The sequence below is a fragment of the Tachypleus tridentatus genome, chromosome 8 (assembly GCF_004210375.1).
Source record: "Tachypleus tridentatus isolate NWPU-2018 chromosome 8, ASM421037v1, whole genome shotgun sequence".
In the NCBI taxonomy this organism is placed as follows: domain Eukaryota; kingdom Metazoa; phylum Arthropoda; class Merostomata; order Xiphosura; family Limulidae; genus Tachypleus; species Tachypleus tridentatus.
This window is the reverse complement of record NC_134832.1, coordinates 33,363,529-33,384,603: the sequence shown is the minus strand read 5'-3', so window position 1 is coordinate 33,384,603 and position 21,075 is coordinate 33,363,529. Positions and strand designations below refer to the sequence as shown.

Below are 21,075 nucleotides of genomic sequence, written 5' to 3'. Positions count from 1 at the left end.
ATAAGAGCTAGCTTTAAGATTTCTTAAAATAGTTTAAAGGAAGGAACAGCCGAGACGGATCAACATGTCTCTTGATGTCCCTAAACATTACGTTCTGTTTCATATTTATAATTATTAACTTTTTATAAATGTTATTTCAAAATAAAATTTAACAAATCAAGAATGTTTTAACAACCAAAACAAAAACGTTAAAGACCCGAAAACGATTCAGTAAAGTAATACCTTTTACCTAAATAACATCACGCAACCTTGCATCATTATTATATTACAACGTTAGTGCTAACATTTATAATGCCACCCACCTTCTAGTTGAAATGTATTCCGTTTTAAACTTCCAACTTTTATATACTCATGCGCGAAATACAAAATCGGTTTCAGCGTGTTGCGTAGTAATGCGCATGCCTATAAATATAGCAGATTTATTATTAAAAAAACTCCTCCCACTCTGACGTATATAAGATGCTTCCACAATTTCAGTCAGTCGTTTGAAATTCCTCGAAACATTTGCTACCATATTTCCTCCCAAACCTACTTTGAGCACTTCCAGAAATTTTTCCACTTACTCTCTCGTCCAGACAAAGTAGAAGTCTAGAAGATCGTCGTTATCGTTTGGACATTGTCTTCGTCAGGTACCTCAAGAGAATGATGAGAATGGTGAGAACTTGTCGTGTGTTCCATCTTCCATCGGGTTATTTAACAAAAGCTACATAAGTTGAAATATCTTAAAGCCAATGTACTGCATGTAAAAACCAACTTATCCTCTAGAATAAATTTAAATATTACTCAAAGAAATTCAAAATAATAATAGTTAACTTCTAACTATCGAAATGATTTGAACTCTAAACGTTTTATATGAAAGTTCTGTTATATATATGTAGACAATATATTTCATACGATTTCGTTATTCCTTATGGTAATGTTTGGGCGCTCTACTTGCATTCTGAGGACTGTGAGTTCGAATTCCATTATCAAATATGCTCTTCTGTCAATAGAGTTACAATGTGTCAGTTAATTCCACTATTTGATTAGAGAAATTACATTACCTAAGAGTTAGGGGTGCGTGATATTAGCTAGCTGCCTTCTCTCGATTCTATAACTTCCAAATTAAGGACGACTAGCGCAGATGGCTCTTGAGTAGCTTTTATTTGAAATTCAAGACAAAAATTATTTTTGGTACCTTTTCAGGTTTTAAAACCAACTAACAAAATATTTGCTGAACCTTGTTAGGTTTGAATAAAGAGTCGACGTGAAACGAAAGAAAATACCTTCTCAACCATCTACCTAACAAGAGGAAAATAAAAAAATACCAAAATCTATATAAGAGAATGTTGGCAGGACCATTTGATCTAGTCAAGAGTGATTAGGGCAATTACGCTTTATTATTATCTGATATTCTAGTTAAGATACAAGGTAAAGCCCTCGATTTGATACTAAACATCTCGAACGTGTTTGGTTCTGGTGAATCATTAGGTTTTTCTCAAGATCGATCCCTAGTACACTTACACATTTGTTTTTGAACTTCGCTCAAAGCTACACGAGGGCTATCTGCACTATACGTTCCTAATTTAGCAGTGTAAGACTAGATAGAAGGCTACTAGTCATCACCACCCACCGCCAACTCTTGGGCTACTCTTTTACCAACAAATAGTGGGACTAAACGTCATATTATAACGACCTCACGGCTGAAGGGGCAAGCATGTTCGGTGTGAAGGGTTTCAAACCCGTGACCCTCAGATTACGAGTCGAGCGCCCTAACTACCTGGCCATGCTGGGCCTACACTTGCACGTATACACGTTTCGTGATTTATTGTCTCCAATGCTTGGAAGCGAATTTTTAAATACTGTTTATTGTAATACTGTGGTTCACTAGCTGGCCCAAAACATAAGTCACTAATGTGCAAAGCCACAGTCGAGACTGTAATAGAGAACAGAACGGGTGGGTTAGAACTACTATATGGTCCAGTTTCTTTGGGTTTTTTGGGGGTTTTATCCTCGCTGAGGTGGTCTGTGGACGAAGAAATTTTAGAACCACTGCTTTTAGACTTCTAAAACCGATAAGATCTACTGACGTTTCTCTATTGGATAATAACACCTAGCAACATGTATCAATTTTTACACCTCAACGTCGATGCTGTTGTCTGGTTGGATAGGATTCTAGAATCGTTATATTTAAAACATTAAAAATAATTCACTGTGCAATGGACAACGATAAGAGATCACAGGTCACTTTAAGCTATGATTAGTTTTTGAAAATGAAACAAAATCGCTGCATACAGTTTATTAAAGTATTGATGGAATGGAAATGAAAGCACTTATTAATAATACATATATTAGAAGAAAACAAAACCAACTTTCACAATGAATTTGGTTACAACATTCATAATGATAAACAAGTTGTAAATAGTGTTCACTTTGTGTTAACAGTTTTCAAATCTGTACGTTCCCTATGTACCTTTATAAGTGAGTTTTATTTCTACATTATTTATCGTTTCGTCTATGTGTCGCTGTAGTAGGTGTTTATTGGAATTCACTGTAATTCTGAACAAAAAATGGCTTTTACCTCAATTTTAATTATTATTCTAAAATGTTTAAGCTTAGCGTTAGTAAGATGAATGATTATATATTTATATTCATTACCTAAAGAAAAAGCACTTGAGGAAATATTAAGGTTTTGATTTGTCGGTACTGACAGAAACTAGAATTTTTATTGGTTCTTTCTTGTATCTTCTATAGTAAAACGACAGTACACGTTCTATTTGCTATACGATTGTACTTTTAAGTCGTACAAGTGCTTTTGTTTGTTTGTGTTGAATTTTGCGCAAAGCTACACGAGGGCTATCTGCGCTAGCCGTGCCTAATTTAAGACTAAAGGGAAGGAAACTAGTCATCACCATTAACCGCCAACTATTGGGCTACTCTTTTACCAAATAATAGTTGGATTGACCGTTACATAACAACGCTCCCAAGGCTGAGAGGGCGAGCATGTTTAATGTGACAGAGTTTCGACGTACAAGTGATAAGCACCATGTTATGATAATTTTGTTCTCTCTTATTCATTTGCTACTTTATCTACACAAAACTTTTTAAACCTCTACAAGTAAGATGATCAAAATAACATGGTAAACCTAAAGTGGAATACACCCTTGTGCAAATTAATTGAAACAAGAATGAAAATTATGATTTTTTCAGTTTCTTGCGTTTTATTTCTGAGAATCCAAAAATTACTCACGAATTAATACATGATACGACCGCTTTTATTTTTCAGAAGATCATTAATCCGCTTTGGCATCGAGTCCACGTGTTGACTGCAATCTTTAATAATTTTTGGATCGTGGTACCACACCTCAAATATGGCCTCAATTAGCTTATCTTTCTTGGTACAGTCTTTTCCCTAAAGTCTTTCTTTACAAATCGCCCAAAGATTTTTAATAGGATTTAAATCTGGAGAATTTTCAGGCCAGTCCAGCACCTTTATTCGCGTCGTAGTCATAAAATTCTTTAAAAGTTTCGATGTGTGGCACGGAGCCAGATTTTGCTGAAAAATGCCAGATCCATCTGGAAATCTCTTTTTCAATTCTGGAACGACTCTTCTCTGTAAAACTTCGATGTACTGTGGTCCTTACATCATACCTTCTACGATATGTAAGCCTCCGACGCCATAGTAGCTGAAAAAGTCCCAATACATTTTCTTCAAGAGATGTTTTACGAACTGATTGATGTGAAATTCTCGAAGTTTCTCACATGCAGACTTCTTTGACCCTGTACGAAAAAATGAGTCTCATAACTGAATAACACCTTCCTCCATTGTTCTTGCGTCCAGTTCTTGTATTTCAGGCCCCATTGATACCGTTTTTTCTTCATTGAGTTGGTAAGAAGTTGTTTTTTGACTGGTCTCCTTGCCCTTCTAACGCAATTTCGAATGACGTAATATTCCTCAAAATTTCGTCATATATCCCAAAAATAGATCAACTGTAGTACAAAACACAGCTAATGACGCCGTCTGTGTGAAAAAATGACTATTAAAGGAAATCAGCGGGACCAGCGAGCCTACACCGGCCGCCATGCTGAAAATATTGTAAAATGACCATTTGTTTTAATTAATTTGCACAAGGGTGTAATTCGGGGTTGAAAGATTAAAGCCACAAGTTACATTCGCTATTATTTTTTTTAATTACCCAATCACAAATAACTCGCGTTTTTCAGAAAGAGGGAAGAATAATAAACTTTTCCCTTGAAAGACGCTAGAAGTGGGTCAGCGTCACCTTCTCGTGTTATTGTTTGTAACAGTTAACCACATCATCCATCAGGATCGGTGATTCATAAATTAAGAATTCGATCATTGATCGTGAAGGTTCTTTCCATAACCCTAATGAATTATTAACCTGCTTTTAATTTTAGGCTAAAAATTTGTAAGAAAAATTACGTAAGCTGTAGTCATGTTTTTTTCTTTATATTCATCCTAATTTCTCCTTTTTTGGATTAGAAATTGGAGACATTTCATCCGTTTTTCACTGCCTTCTAGACTTTTGATTTTTTATCATAAATTTTAGGCCCATTGATTGCCAATACTTCTCTAGTTTTTACGTTTAAATTTTTAATTTTCGTTTCTAATAGCTTTTTTTTTGCGTGTGTGTGTTCCACAAAATTATTATATAATTCGAAAAGTCCTTCAGATATCCAGTCAAATATGGCATAATGTTATACAAGTCGTCTAGTACAACAGAACGTCGTACAATTTCACGCCCGCAATACAAGTAGGACATATAACTGTCAGAAAGTAAACGTTTGTCACTCTCTAATAGTGCCAAACCCTAAATCATAAGTAGAATCAATAAGCTCAGTGTCTGTGAATTGTCTTTAAGATATCTCGCATATCTTTTTTGTAATGGGTTTTAAAATTCACTTTTACCTTGACTACGTCCCCCAAAACCTGAATATTTCTTTTAGTGCTATTGAACTTTTAAGTAAATTTTATTTGCTTTGTTTTTTGTTTGAGCCAAGCAAGACGTAGTGCTTAATGTGTCGGTTGTTCATCCAAAGATCCATGGTTCAAATCCCGTTATGCTGTATAAGTGAAGATCAAATCATATTACTTTATCCAACTAGGAAATTGCAGCGACTACTCATGACTATCTCCCTTCTTTCTATCATATTAGTTAACATTTTAAGGCGGTTAGAGGCAGATAACCCTTGTGTAGCTTTGTGCAAAAATTTACGAAACCATCCTCTCTGAGCAATAAGTTACGCTTATTTGTAGTTAAGCACAAAGTTACACATTGAGTTATATGTGCTCTGCCCACCAGGGGTATCGAAACCCTGTTTCTAGCGTTGTAAATCCACAGACATTCACCTGTGCCACTGGATGGGGAAAGGAATAAGTTAAGTAATTAAAGTGCTAGAGATTAAGAATTCCGCCCCCCCCCCTTCCACACAGTTGTTTTTTAATTTAGTTTTTAAGCCAGTTCGTACTAAATTATAAGAACATAGAAACTCATTTACAACAGAAGAAAAGTTTTTATTATTTTAAAAGCTGTATCATCCAAACTTCTTAAATGAGAAACAATTAAAAATTTTCATTTTTCCACACCCACATGTAATTCTTCCATACGTTGATTAAAAGTTATTCATTATCAAGCTAATGTCGGAAAAGGGAAGAAAAGCAAGAACATTAATACAGCAAGTGAAAGTATATACACTTGGGAGTAAACGAACACTATTAACTATCCTTCACGTATTATAGATGCTAATGAGAAACATCACGTAGATAAAAGATTTGGTTGAAATTACTTTCCATAACACTTCATGTGCGTGATAACCTTCCAAGCGAAATAGGAAAAAGAAAGGGGGGCTAATTAGAGTTTTAGTTCACGACAACATAACAATAAAGTAAATTACTACAATTTTTTTCGTATCCCAGCCTACAACTTTATATGGGTTGTTGTTTACAGATTCTGAAGGATCTATAAAAGTTTATGCGACACCGTTCTGTTTTGACCTTCTAAAACTAAAATATGTTTCTTGTCCCAAATTTGTCATGTGAAATATATTATATATGTATAATATTGTTTGTAGTTAAACACAAAGTTACACAAGTATGCTGTTTCTATCACGGGTATCGAAACCCGGTTACTAACGTAATAAGTCAGTAGACTTTCGGGCTGTGTTACTGGAAGGCTAAAAATAAATATACAAATTTAAGCTTGGGGATCAGACAAACACTGAATACAGTTTGTGATTGTTGATAATATTTGAAAACGGGATCAGGCAAACACTGAATACAGTTTGTGATTTTTGATAATATTTGAAAACTACCAGAGGAGTAGTAGACCCTCCTCTCACATTCATACATTGTGTTATCCATAGCATAGAATTTACTCAAATCATCTATGTTAAAATTCTTTTATTTGCGAGCCTCTTGTCCCTTTGACAGAATTACAAACATTACTTTAGTTATGATATGAGTTTTAAAACAAGCACCTTTCAATTTACGATTATAAATTATATTTTCATATCAGTAACCTATATCAGGTTGCTTCAGTGTTTCAAATGAATCCTAAACTGATTTATCTGTGGTATTCAAATAGACTAAAGGATTTTGTTTGTTTGTTATAAATTTCTCGCAAAGCTACACGAGGGCTATCTGCGTTAGCCTTCCATAATTTCGCAGTCTAAGACTAGAGGGACAGCAGCTAGTCGTCACCCCCCACCGCCAATTCCTAGGCTACTCTTTTACCAAAGAATAGTGGGATTGACCGAAACATTATGACGCCCCCACAGCTGAAAGACCGAGCACGTTTGGTGTGAGGGGGATTCGAACCCGTAACCCTCAGATTACGAGTCGAGTGCCTTAACCACCTGGCCATGCTGGGCCCTATACTTTTTAATGATAATTGTTAATTATTATCTCCTAAGTTTGTAATATATCTTTCCTTTTATGCCTCCCCCCAGTGGTATAGCTCTATTTTTGCGGATTTACGACGCTATAAACCGGGTTTCAATAAAGCGCGGTGAACAAAGCACAGGTATCTAGTTGCGTAGCATTATTCTTGGTTAAAAACAAGCAAAGAAACAAACCTCACAACAAGTCAGGTTTACCTAGGTTAAGAAACGAGATGTCTTGTACTGATTGATAGTTCCTGCCACATTGTTATTTGTAACGTACGTTTCTCTACTTCCTAAATAATTCTTTATATTACAACACTCTATTTCATAAGTGAAATATATAAACTAAAAAACAACAACAAACAATTAAAATCACTAATATAACGCCACCCCGGCATGGCCAGGTGGTTAAGGCACTTGACTCGTAATCTGAGGGTCGCGGGTTCGAATCTCTATCACACCAAACATGCTCGCTCTTTCAGCCGTGAGGGCGTTATAATGTGATGGTCAATCCCACTATTCGTTGGTAAAGAGTAGCCCAAGAGTTGGCGGTGGGGGGTGACGACTAGCTGCTGTCCCTCTAGTCTTACACTGCTAAATTAGGGGCGGCTAATGCAGATAGCCTTCGTGTAGCTTTGCTCGAAATTCAAACGAAACCAATAACGTTCCCTTCCCCAGTATTACAGCGGTAAGTTTACGAATTTGAAACGTTAAAGTATTCACCGCAGTTGACACAGCAGATAGCCCAATGTGGCTTTGTTCTAAAAGAAACAAACAAATAAAGAAAGTGTAATTTTTGACTTCAACTATGAGATTGTTCCTTCAGATATTCCTGATATAACATAAGAATATCCTTACAAAGTTACTAATATAAACCTCAACATGTATATTAAAGATCTCACTGACAGATGATATAACCGTATCAACAGGTCGACATTCAGCCCACCAAACAGGCCATATCGAATACTTATATCTATCTCCAATCAATATAGTGCATGCTGATTCTATTGTAGAGATTTTCAATTCTTTTCTCCACTGAAGATGAGAACTTGATTACTGACTATCTTTAAATTTATTAATAAATGTCAGTATCGTCTGTACCAGTTTTATTGGTGGTTTCTAATTTAATGTTGCCTTAAATAACACTTGGACTAAACAGTCAGGTCAGAAATCCAGTAGTCGACCCTGTGGTTTAGATCTACTGAATAGAGAGAAGGCGACTAATCAATAACACATGTTGCCTACTGGATTGACTGTCGCTTTTATTAAACCCCGGTAGTTGAAAGTGTCGGGTGTGTTCAGCAATATTAGTAAGCCTAAGTCTTGGATCTTTTGTTTTGAACATAATATTTCGTTCATAGATCAGAAGCAAGTGCGTAGTGAAAACAAGAAATGTTTTCTGTGCTTACTTTAAAGGTCAGCTGTTAATGTTTCAAGATGCGTGACAACGTAAATGCTTTAACACGCAGGATTTACGTGTTAAACATTCTAACAAATAAGCAATAAATTGTGGAAACAGGCTGGACAAATGTTTCTTTTGTTACAATGTCTTGATTTTCTGATTACTTCTGACTGAAGTCTTACATCGTGTAGCCATTACACGTGGTGTTTGATAACCAAAACCGAAACTTATGCTTGTTTAGGAGTTAATTTAAAAGTTTTAGTTCGAGTGATGGCAGATGGAAGTCAGTCGTCATGTGCCTCACAAGTGCCTCTAGAACTTACAAATATTTAACCCCTCTAGACATGCGCGGAAAATTTTGGTTAAAATATTTAGTATTCAACCGTAAAAGACAGACCAACTGACCCTATTAATACACTGTCTGAATTTTTTTTACATTGAAAAAAGGAATTCGTACAAAATGTACATAGCTTTGTAAGAACAATTAAGTTAACTAAGGGGTTATAGGTCAACATCCTATATATTTAGAGAAAGCACAAGTACAGGAGCGAACAACGTTTCGACCTTCTTCGGTCATCGTCAGGTTCACAGGTTTTAAAATATATAATTTTCTTTACAAGCGGGTTTTCTCCTCATTAAGGAGGTCAACATCTATTATCCATAGTATCACTGGGAATTTCTTCAAAGATTTCTTTGTTATGATTTTTGCGCAAAGCTATACGAGAACTACCTGCGCTAACCGTCCCTAATTTAGCACTGTACGACTAGAAGGAAAGCAGCTAGTCATCAGCACCCATTGCTAACATTTGGGCTGCTATTTTACCAACGAAGAGTAGGATTGAACTTAACATTATAATGACACCACAGCAGAAAGGGCAAGTATGTTTATTGAAACGGAGATTCGAATACGCAGCCTTCAGTTTTCGAGTCAAGTACCTCTAACCTCTTGACCATGCCGGGCCTCTTTAAATAAAAATGAAATAGTAGCATTTTTACTTGGAATTTATCTGCGCACTTGCATATCTAATGATTAAAATAATGGAAACAAAATTATATCATATTAACATCTGTTGTTTTCACGTCTGTTAGTAAGAAATGCTTAACTTTCCAAATTAGAAAATACGAACCATTTTGAAATTACAAAGTATTGTTGTAGAACCGTCATTGTATCACAACTTCACACTTCTATAGCATGTTAGTTGTAACATGTTAAATGCGACTCGAACCTAACCACATGACCATACTGAGCAAAAAAATTAAACTGAAACACTTTTCCATCAGAGATTTTCAAAAACAATTTGATTCTAACTTTAAAATTTATATTGTAAGACTGGTTACATTGAAAAATAAATTTCTGTCAATAATCTAGATAGCGATGACATATCACTGTTCCAAACGTATAGTTCTGGTCATTAGAAGTGGATAATGTCCTGTTTGTTTTAAAGTACCACCTGAATGTCCAATTAATTACGCGTTCAATAATACTTTTTTTTTTTACTGTCAATAATACAGAATTATAAAATGTTAAGATTAATTTCAGATTAAAGCGTTTGCATTTTCTTTATTCACAACAGCTTTTGAACATCTTGTGCTAGCATTAACTATTGGAAAATGAAAATAGATGAGTGACTAATAAACAGCCTTCACTGAGTTTCTAATCGGTTATGAATTGTTTAAGTTGAATATCTTTTTAAGTGTCTTTCCATGAAATTTCGTGTAGCATGAATAGAAGAAGAAATCTTGGCACCGGCTAAAAGTAACACTTTTAAAATAACCGAACTATGCAGTCAACAAAATACAGTTCATTAGCGCGAATAAAATAATGCTGTACTACACTTAACCGAAAACCTGTGCCCAGCATGGCCTGGTGGTTAAGGCACTTGACTCGTAATCAGAGGGTCGGGGATTCCAATCCCCGTCAAATCAAATATGCTCGTCCTTTCAGCCGTGGTGGCGTAATAATCCCATTATTCGTTGATAAAAGAGTATATCAAGAGCTGGCGGTGGGTGGTGATAACTAGCTGCCTTCCCTCTATTCTTACACTGCTAAATTAGGAACGGCTAGCACTGCTGAAGGAACGGTTAGCGCAGGTAGACCTCGCGTAGCTTTGCGCGAAATTCAAAACTAAACAAAACCGAAAACCTTTAGAAGCATTGGTAAAACGAAGTGACTCCAGTGTCAACAACAACTAAAAGTAGTTTTGTTTGTTTTTTAATTTTGCCCAAAGCTACGAGGGCTATCTGTGCTAGCCGTCCCTAATTTAGCAGTGTAAGACTAGAGGGAAGGCAGTTAGTCATCAACACCCACTGCCAATTCTGGGGCTACTCTTACCAAGGACTAGTTGGATTGACCGCCACATTATAATACCTCCACGGCTGAATGAGTGAGCATGTTTAGTGTCACGGACATTCAAATCTGCGACTATCAGTTTACGAGTCGAGCGCCCTAACCATCAAGCCATAACTAAAGAAAAAACAATACTGAAACCATAAGAATAGAGAATCTGTCATTAACCAGAACCTTAATGAACGTTTTAACTTTAATTAATAACGACTCTAACAATCAGTAAGAGTAATCTATTCTGATGAATTAACGAGATTTTGGAATCAACGAATTTTGTCTATAAATATTACACTTGAAACCACATTGTGTGAAGAACCTGGTTACAAATATAATCTGCTTTAAAACAACAACAACAAGCAAACAAATATATAATGGTACAGGCACATAGTATAGTAGAATATTAACTGACAAAAGTAGAATATATTAAACATTAAATTCAGTTGTGATTGTATAGTTTTTTGTATATAAATATATATTGCTATGTTTGCCCCTGAAGAAGAAAGGTCCACCTTTAGAAATCTCTCGGGTTATATGGTTTCTATTTTATTTCTATTACTATGTGATAATTCATGCCTTTCCTATTATGTACGAATGATTCAAGTTCCGTTCCAACTGTCTTGTTTACATTGTTTTTTCACGACTGATATTAACCATCCCTACATTTACTTCCATCTTGAAAAATGTTTTTTTACTTTTACAGAAACAAACGATTAGTTTCTGTAGTTAGATATTCTTACTTACAGTATTACTTCTAGGTAACTTACCTATTTATGACTTACCAAAATATAGTTCACAAAGCAACTGTGCAAAAATTAAAAACAGATTTAAAGAAAACGTTTGTTTTTTCCGCCGTATTTTTTCAAACTAGTACGAACGTTGATTTGGTACGTGTGTGATCAAATGGAACAGTTGTGAATCGAGTTCCTTCCCCCCGTTTTACTCATAAAAGAAAACAAATAATTATTTATCTCAAGGTATAGCCAGAAGCTTGAGTACTTTTTACTTGTGACCCTTCAACTTCAAATACATGTTTACTTCGTTCACTGCGCTAGTAATGTGCCTAACTCTTGCAGTATCTTCTCTGGATTATAAAGTGACAGTTGTGGTTAGGAAAGAGAACCTTCCGATCTATCTCTGCCCTGTCGCTCTACCGTACCACTTCATTCGGTTTCATGGAAAACGCCGAATGATCTATTCTCTAAAGGGCTTTGTTAACTCTGAATCATTCGTCTGTCTTGCATGAGAATATCTTTAGCCATTAGTCTATCCGTGACGTCTTTGAACTTCAGAATGTTTGGTATTTCGCCTTTCACCACGCATGTATACGTTAAATAAGTCGCTCATGTGGCCATAGTGACATGGCACTGCATTAGCACATGAGGATCTTTCTCTTTGAGATGTAGTTTAAAATTTAATTTAGTGGAAGAAATCTTAGTTTGTTTCTTTTTCAGGAACTTTTACTATAAACCAAAACTAAATCAGTTTTCTTGAAGTAATTTTATATCCATCAGAAATGGATACAAAAAGAGATAAAGTCAATTAAAAACTGCACGGTGTTGAATAGCCTCATGTAAACCCTCATTAACACCTGCCGCAGAGGTTAAACAATAGCACATAGATAATTTAAAAGTTCCTTATCAAAACAAGTAATTAATTTTATATATCGATTGAATAACTATCTATCAGTGATGTTAGAGAAAGGTGTAGTACATGAAAATTGTGTGCTGAGATTGTCGATAGGCCAGATTCTGAGCCCTTAACAAAATGTGTGAAAGCTATAACTAGAAATAAAAGAAAAACAAATTAAATAAGCAATAAATAAAATTATGAATATACAAAGAGATAAAAAATACAAAATGTTACATCTACAGAAATATAAATAGATAACAGTACATAGTAAACGTTTCAATGAAAATAAAGAGTAGACACAATACGGGCCGGCATGGTCAGGTAATGAGGCGCTCATCTCGTAATCTGATGGTTGCGGGTTCGATTCTTTTTCACACCAAACCGTGGGGGCATTATAATGTGATGGTCAATCCCACTATTCGTTGGTAAAAGAGTAGCACAAGAGTTGGCGGTGGGTGGTGATGACTAACTGCCTTCCCTCCAGTCTTACACTGCTAAATTAGAGACGGCTAGTACAGATAGCCCTTGTGTGTTCTTAGGCAAAATTCAAAAAACAAACAACTAGATATACTTCGAATTGTTACTGTGTCAGATTAAATTTCAGTTGTGTGAACCAAATATCATTTTTGTCCAGTCCGTTGTTACAACAAGCCAAGGCTAGAGCACGCGAATGGGGAACTGTGAACCATAGATTCAAATTTCATTACCGAACATCTCCCTTTCAAACGTGTGGATGTTATACTGGCGCGATTAATTCCACTATCCGTTAATAAAATATAGCCAAAGAGTTGAGAGTGTTAAAAACTACCATCGCCCTCTAGCATGTCACTTCAAAATAATGGTAGACTATCAGATACAGCCCTCTAGAAGCTCTGCACGAAATTAAATAAATAACCAAACAAAACCATTATATAACAAGATGACAAGCGTTACCCACGTTTCTATCATGTATTTTATTAATATTTTATTCCCTTTCTTAGAACATGAAACTCCTCATCTCATTTCTGGGTATTGGCTGTATCCTGGTGGGGATGTGCTGTAGTGTGCCAGTGAAAGTATATCCTCGTACTTATCTGGATATGGTGGAAGACTTTAATCCAGGGTTAACTACTCTCGATGGTGACAACCGCATCAAAGCAGACATGTTGACTCTCCAAAATAGAATGAAGCAAGAACAAAAAAGAACAGGTAAGTATATTAAACAAATTTCCCTGAGAAGGAATCAAACCTTGCACTCAGCAACAAGATTCAAAACTGGAGTAAATATTTGCAATATTTTACTTGCCTCTTCTGAGCGTGAATTAATATATGTTATATTGTATAACGTAACCCCCCCTATATATATATATATATATAAAGCTTTCACTATCGAGTCAGGCTTAAAGAGCCATGAACATATCCCGACGAAAAAGGTAAAATTCATTGAACTTTCCAAAACAGATTCACATTTACACTTCTATGGACTTACAATGTGACGATCAATCCCACTATTCGTTGGTAAAAGAGTAGCCCAAGAGTTGGCGGTGGGTGATGATGACTAGCTGCTTTCCCTCTAGTCTTTCACTGTTAAATTAGGGACGGCTAACACAGATACCCTCTTGTAGCTTTGCGCGAAATTCAAAAACAAACAGTTTTTCAAACTAAAGTACTCGACGAAATACAATAAAAATAACAGATTAAGTATGTTCTATTATGTTCAAAAGGCCTCCAGAGTTTGTCTTAAAACACTACAAATGTTAATTTAAAGTTATAGTTACTCCAGTTTATCTTGTCTTTATTATAGTTTGAGATTGACTGGATTTGTTTAAGGTTCCCCAATGGGTCATCAACAAGTTTACATACGTAGAACGCTACAGATTATTGTTCGATTCCCCACCCTAAAAAAAAAAGCACACAAATAACCAACTGTGTAGCTTTTTGCTAACGCAACCTAACAAATAACTTAAGTTTGAAAAGAGGTACAAGTGAGGTGGCGCATTTAGTTGGTTCTGTTTTTCTGTAATTTTGAAATACCAGTTTTGAGCAGAAGGCCAACGTATCCGAAGACAGAATGTTAAAAATATCTCACGTAATGATATAGATTTTTACAAAAATTACAATGCAAAACTTAGAACTTGAATAGACGAATTTTACATGAAATTATAATTTGGTTACAAAGACATTGATTTCATTTTCTTTGGAAGAAATGGTTGGAGTATTTTTTTGTTTAAAATAATTGCTTTAGAATAGCTATTACAAGAAATAAATTAAAATAACGGTAAAAGCTCTAAATCTTCCTTTTGGACTTGTTTTTTGACCAATTACAAATATACTGTCAAGAAATTTAGTCATAAAATAATTTATAATTATTGAGACACATTATCAAAATTCTATATTCCACGGCATGAACATCGTGTCAATTCCATTACAAAACGTCCCTAATGTAATGAAGTTTAAAATATTCAGATATTGACATTTTCAATGAATTACCTTATATGTATGTAGGATGAAAAAATACGGATATTATTAACCTATAACAAGTTCTTATGGCAACCATTGTATGTTGCAACCATTTCGTGAGCTACTAAACCCATGGTTACAAGTAAAAACGTAACACTGATAAGTCCATAATGTATTGTATTTAATTGTTTGGTATTAAGAACAAAGCTATACAATGGACTATCCGTGCTCTGCTCACCAGAGGTGTCGAAACCCGATTTCTAGCGATGCGTGTCCGCAGACTTATCGATGGGGGAATGGATGGAGATGTAATTCTTGATGACGAGAAACCCACTTGAGATTAACTTGAAGATGACCTAGGAAGGTCGAAACGTTGTTCTCTGCTTTATTAGTAAAAGTGTTAATACCCATACCAGCCGTTCTGAGGTACATGAAAGGCGATGACGTCATGATTCTACGAAGATTCACTAGAAGGAACTGGTGCATGCAATGATTCCACCAGAGCAGATTACGTCTTAGCTCCACAAAATGGAACCACAGTCATGAAGAAATCATTATGCAAATCTCAACATGTAATAAATGGCTAGAATTAATACAGTCGGTTTATATTCAAAACACTAGTTCATTACTTCTACATGTAATAATACTTTTCCTAAATTTCTTGTCCTTTTACATGTAAATCACTTACCACTCGGATGCCGCTACTTCCCACCCCCGTATAAAAATAATTGGGCCTACTACACTTCCCTATAATTGTAGCTAAGATTCTGGCACCCTTTTAGTTCGCCTGCCCCTCACAATTACGTTGGCGTTCTTACGAAACTGATTATATTTATATTCCACAACTTTATGTACTCTATTACCAAAACTAAACTACCATGAAATTAACCAAATCTTCTTCGTTATCACAAATGTGATGCACATTCGTGCACAGTGTTGATCAAATTTAGGCTACAGAAAATTGCTTAAAGTATAAAAATGTGAAAGGCAAACTATTTCATGCATTAGTTATAAGTAAGTTTGATTGTCGTGTTCTCTACTATTGGTGCATCGTACCGTCTACTAAAAACTATTATATCCAACCATCATTAATATATTTTAAACAGAAATAAATAAAACTGTTCAAAATAGTTTACTTAAGAGGTTTTAAAAGTGTTCATCTATAAGGATATGCGCCACTGTTGTTAAAATAAGACAATGACTGCAAGATACGTCATGCCAATTTGCAACTAATACACATCCGCTATGAAAAATAAGCTTTATATTTTATGTTATATCAGGCTTTCAGGCCCGGCATGGCCAAGCGTGTTAAGGCATTCGACTCGTAATCCGAGAGTCGCGGATTCGAATCTCTGTCACATCAAATATGCTCGCCCTTTCAGCCGGGGGGGGCGTTATAATGTTACGGTTAATCCCACTATTCGTTGGTAAAAGAGTAACTCAAGAGTTGGCGGTGGGTGGTGATGACTAGCTGCCTTCCCTCTGGTCTTACACTACAGAATTAGGGACGGCCAGAGCAGATGGTCCTCGTGTAGCTTTGTGTGAAATTCAAAAAGAAAACAAACAATCTTATGTCAACTATAACAACTGTTGGAGGAACTTTTAACTCTTTTGTCCTCCGTTATTTTCTAAGAATGAGTGTTTTCTTTCTTCGGTTGTTATCAAGGACAAAGTAAAAATGAGTTTATTTATAAGATAATAAAGAGGCCATTGTTCTTTAACGTCAAAGTTGACACCTAGTAGTAAATTAGAAAATATCAATAACAAAATCAGTGGTAATGTATACAATGTCACGAAAAAGTGTATAAATGTTATTTGGAGTTATTTATAAGTCCTTAACTGTATTCGTTTCAATCAATTTACACTTACATGACCATTGTTATTTATATTAGAAGAAGCAGGATATCTGTCAAAACGTTTGTCTGATTTTTCTAAAAAATTACTCGGAGATTAATTTCATTTTAACAAGCAAGAACTTATCAAAAAGTAGTTCCAATACAATTTGCCTTCCGTTGGTTCATTCGTAAGCTCAAGAGCTTATAACTCTAAAAACTGGATTTCGATACTCTAAATGGGTGGTTTGTTTGTTTGTTTTTGAATTTCGCACAAAGCTACTCGAGGGCTATCTGTGCTAGCCTTCCCTAATTTAGCAGTGTAAGACTAGAGAGAAGGCAGCTAGTCATCACCACCCACCGCCAACTCTTGGGCTACTCTTTTACCAACGAATAGTGGGATTGACCGTAACTTATAACGCCCCCACGGCTGAAAGGGCGAGCATGTTTGGCGCGACGGGAATGCGAACCCGCGACCCTCAGTTTACGAGTCGCACGCCTTAACAAGCTTGGCCATGCCGGGCCCTAAATGGGTGGACAGAGCACAGATAATCCATTGTTAAATTTTGTACTTGTTAACAAACAACTACAAATCGAGTGTTGAAAACTGTGAATTATGATATTGAAATAAATTAACAAAAAACCCGTTGACAAAATAGTACTTTTCTTGGAAATCAGAAATAAATGGCGTATTTGACGTTTGTGTTCCTGAGCATTGGTCACACAAACAATTTGTATTTCATACACCATGTAATGTTCGTTTTGGAACCTCACGATGGCCACAGCAGGATGGTCAAATAATTCGTGTTACTTAATGTCAAGGATAGCCACACTAATTTAAACATGATATAATATTCTCATTCCAGAAGGGATATTGCATATAATATAGCATTTAAATGCGAATTTGGTAACGAGAAACCCATTTGTATTAGAAAAGAAATATTTGGAGATGGCTTGAACGATTAATGAAAAAACCTTTATTATAAATGCTCAACATTTTAACAAGATTATGTTATCACCAGGTATATAACAGAACGATAGTCGCAAATGATATAGTATTGTTGTAGTAAAAAGATACTTACAAATACTGTAGTACTGTTATAGCAGATAGATACAAATAATGAAGTACTGTTATAGCAGAAAGATACAAATAATGTAGTATTGTTATAGCAGAAAGATACAAATTATGTAGTATTGTTATAGCAGAAAGATACTTACAAATAATATAGTATTGTTGTAGCAGAAAGATACTTACAAATAATGTAGTATTGTTGTAGCAGAAAGATACTTACAAATAATGTAGTATTGTTGTAGCAGAAAGACACTTACAAATATTATAGTATTGTTGTAGCAAAAAGATACAAATAATGTAGTATTGTTATAGCAGAAAGATACAAATAATGTAGTATTGTTATAGCAGAAAGATACAAATTATGTAGTATTGTTATAGCAGAAAGATACTTACAAATAATATAGTATTGTTGTAGCAGAAAGATACTTACAAATAATATAGTATTGTTGCAACAGAAAGATATTTACAAATAATGTAGTATTGTTGTAGCAAAAGATACTTACAAATAATATAGTATTGTTGCAACAGAAAGATATTTACAAATAATATAGCATTGTTGTAGCAGAAAGATACTTACAAATAATATAGTATTGTTGTGTCTTCCCGGTGGGATGGCGGTAAGTTTTCTCGGTTACAATGTTAAAATCAGAGAGTCGATTCCACTTGTGAAGACAGCAGACAGTTTGATATGGCTTTGCTATAAAAAAGTACAGCTGTGCTTGTTTTAAAAGTCGCCTGTTTAGCAGACTTATTCTTGTATGAAAAATACGTAATAACTCTGTGAGTGTATGTGTTAATGAAGTACACTGTTACTACACGGTCCATATAAGGTACTGGTTCAGAGAAGTACTGAAAGTTGGGGTTTTGATTTTTTATATTTATATACATATAAAACAATTATTCATGATAATATTCCAAAATAGATGTAACTGATATACATACATATTATTTACAACCACATAGGCAACTTCTACGAGATAAGTAGATAGTCGGGTAAATAAGTAAAATTACTTTTTTTCAATTCAGTATAAATATATCAGCGTCACTTTATCTCACCTATATAAAATCCAGTGTGTCACGTGACGTCACGCTTGATTATAAACTTAAATCGTGTGAAATGAGGTATTTTCTATTATATCAAAAACGTTTTAAATAATAAGCAAACCTCTTTAGTGAATGGAGACTATAAATAAATAAATCAGCAAGTATTTTTTCTGTTTCTTTTAGTTTTTGTACTTTCAGTACATAGAATAACAACAATATTAGGTTTTTGCTTAAGACTCATAATGTATTTATATTAATAAGTATAATTATGCACGGACTTTTCTCTGTATTAAAATTCTTTTAATGCGAGCTTTCGGCCTTCTTACCTGAGACTTCATCGGGCAACAATATACTGGGCAAGAAACATTCGTTAAACTTAGAGAAAGGTCCATTAATAATTATACATAAGAATACTAGGTGATACGTTTGTTGCTAACAACGCGTTGAAACACATTGTTACCAAATCGCACTGGCTTTTCTATGTTTTAGAAGTTGTTTATATAAGGAACCATTTCTTTTCTATGTGATTTCTCGCTCGCTTGCCTTATTAAAAAGATGCGCGTGCGCGCACGCACGTGGATAAAATAAATAATAATACATAGGTCCACACCCTCAGTGTCCACTTGACATTGATGCAAAGTTTGAGATTTCTAGGTTTTTCATCTTGGAGCTGTGTCGATCACTTTTTTTCTATGCGTTTTTCCACCTAAAATAATGTGTTTGCGCAAACGCAAGAAGATAAATAATAATAATACTAAGATGTACACTCTCAGGGTCCACTTAGTATGGATACAAAGTTTTAGGTTTCCAGGTTGCTACGTGTTATAATTTATCTCGGAAGAGCCTCCAATTTATCATATTACGTATTACAGTTTGAAGTATTACAATTTTAATTTGGATTTAGAATTTCATTAAATGTCGATATGTATCAAATTTATGATATTTTCAAGAATATTGATATACACAGTTTTCTTTCTTAACACAATTATATTTTATTATACAAACTATTACAATTTATAATAATGGTTATTGCAAACAAGTATTTATATACAAAAGTTTCACACACTTACAAACAATACCGAGTCTTCTATCTGGTCTGGAACAGAATATTTTATCTATAGTTCACGATGAGCGAATTAATTTCGAATTGATATCGTAACAGTTATTAACAGGGAACTAGCTTGTCTACATTCTTTGAATTTCGCTTATCACACATCGATATTTTCGCTACTGAAGGTGTATAATGTTTTCGTAATAATACTACCGTCCAATGGTAATCCACTGAAGTTAAACGGTTTATAATGTTCGACATATATAAACGTTCCTGGTCACATATCTGTAGTTTCCCGATTAATAAGCGTTAATCACAGTTGTAATTTCCTAGGCTTATGGTATATCAACTGTAGCAAACCAATAATATATACTGTCTCTCCGCGTGTTGCGACGGCTACTTTATATAATAATTACCCAAGATTCTCGAAATTTCTGTTGACAACAATACTGGTATTTAACTACATGTATACATTGTTTATCCTTACAGCAAATTTGATCAAATGAATAAACTGCTCTGATAAAATTGTTTTCAGACAATAATCTTGCTGAAGAGAACATCGTAAATGAATCTACGCTTTAAAACAATTGGCGGTGATAACTACTCCAACTTTTATTAAGTTCAGTTGAAGATAGTTCAGAGAACGCATAGCTTAGATAATGTTTTATTTTGACAGGATACCATGCTTTGATTACATCATCACAGTATGTAATGAATTTAAAGGAATGTGAAGAACGCACTGAAAGCTTTGGTTTAACCTGACAACATTCAGGTTTCTAGGTTCTTTCCTCTTGGAGCTGTAGCGGTTGCATTTCTTTTCTATGCGTTTTTTTGCCTAAAATGATGTGTGAGTGGGTGCAAACGCAGGTACATAAATAATAATGCTAAGATGCACACTCTCAGAGTCCATTTAGTATGAAGACAAAATTTTAGGTTTCCAGGTTGTTACGTATTATAATTTATCTCGGAAGAGCCCTCAATTTATTATGTTACGTATTACAATTTTAAGTAGCCTAAAACTGAATTAAATTAAATTTTAATACATCTATCGGTTTATCATTTTAATTACTTTTCACTGTGTTTTAGCTACCATGGGAGTTGACCTGCCTGATTATATTCTGCACTACAGGAGCGGATGGCCTGATATGTCTTCATTCAGGGAAAGGATGCAGAAAAGTGGAAGAAGATAAAATTTTGTTTCGACTTCAAAATTAAATTTTATCTATTAGAAGCTGTCTTACTACTCCCTTCCCTTGCTCCCCATTTATGAACAAGAGAGACAAAGTTTCCGTGTTCTTTAGTATGTAACGCTGTAAACGTGTGAGTTATAAGTTCAAATAAACGCCCTAAACTACTGAATAAAAGCATAACTTAACGTTA

At 34.8% G+C, this 21,075-nt stretch overlaps 1 protein-coding gene across 1 annotated transcript; it reads left to right on the top strand.

The window, feature by feature from the left end:
- The first annotated feature begins 476 nt into the window (after positions 1–476).
- On the top strand, positions 477–21,075 carry LOC143222126 (uncharacterized). Its single transcript, XM_076448123.1, has 3 exons — positions 477–654; positions 13,238–13,445; positions 20,782–21,075. Exons 1-3 carry the CDS (start codon positions 643–645, stop codon positions 20,883–20,885), a joined length of 324 nt encoding a protein of 107 aa, XP_076304238.1. The 5' UTR covers positions 477–642; the 3' UTR covers positions 20,886–21,075.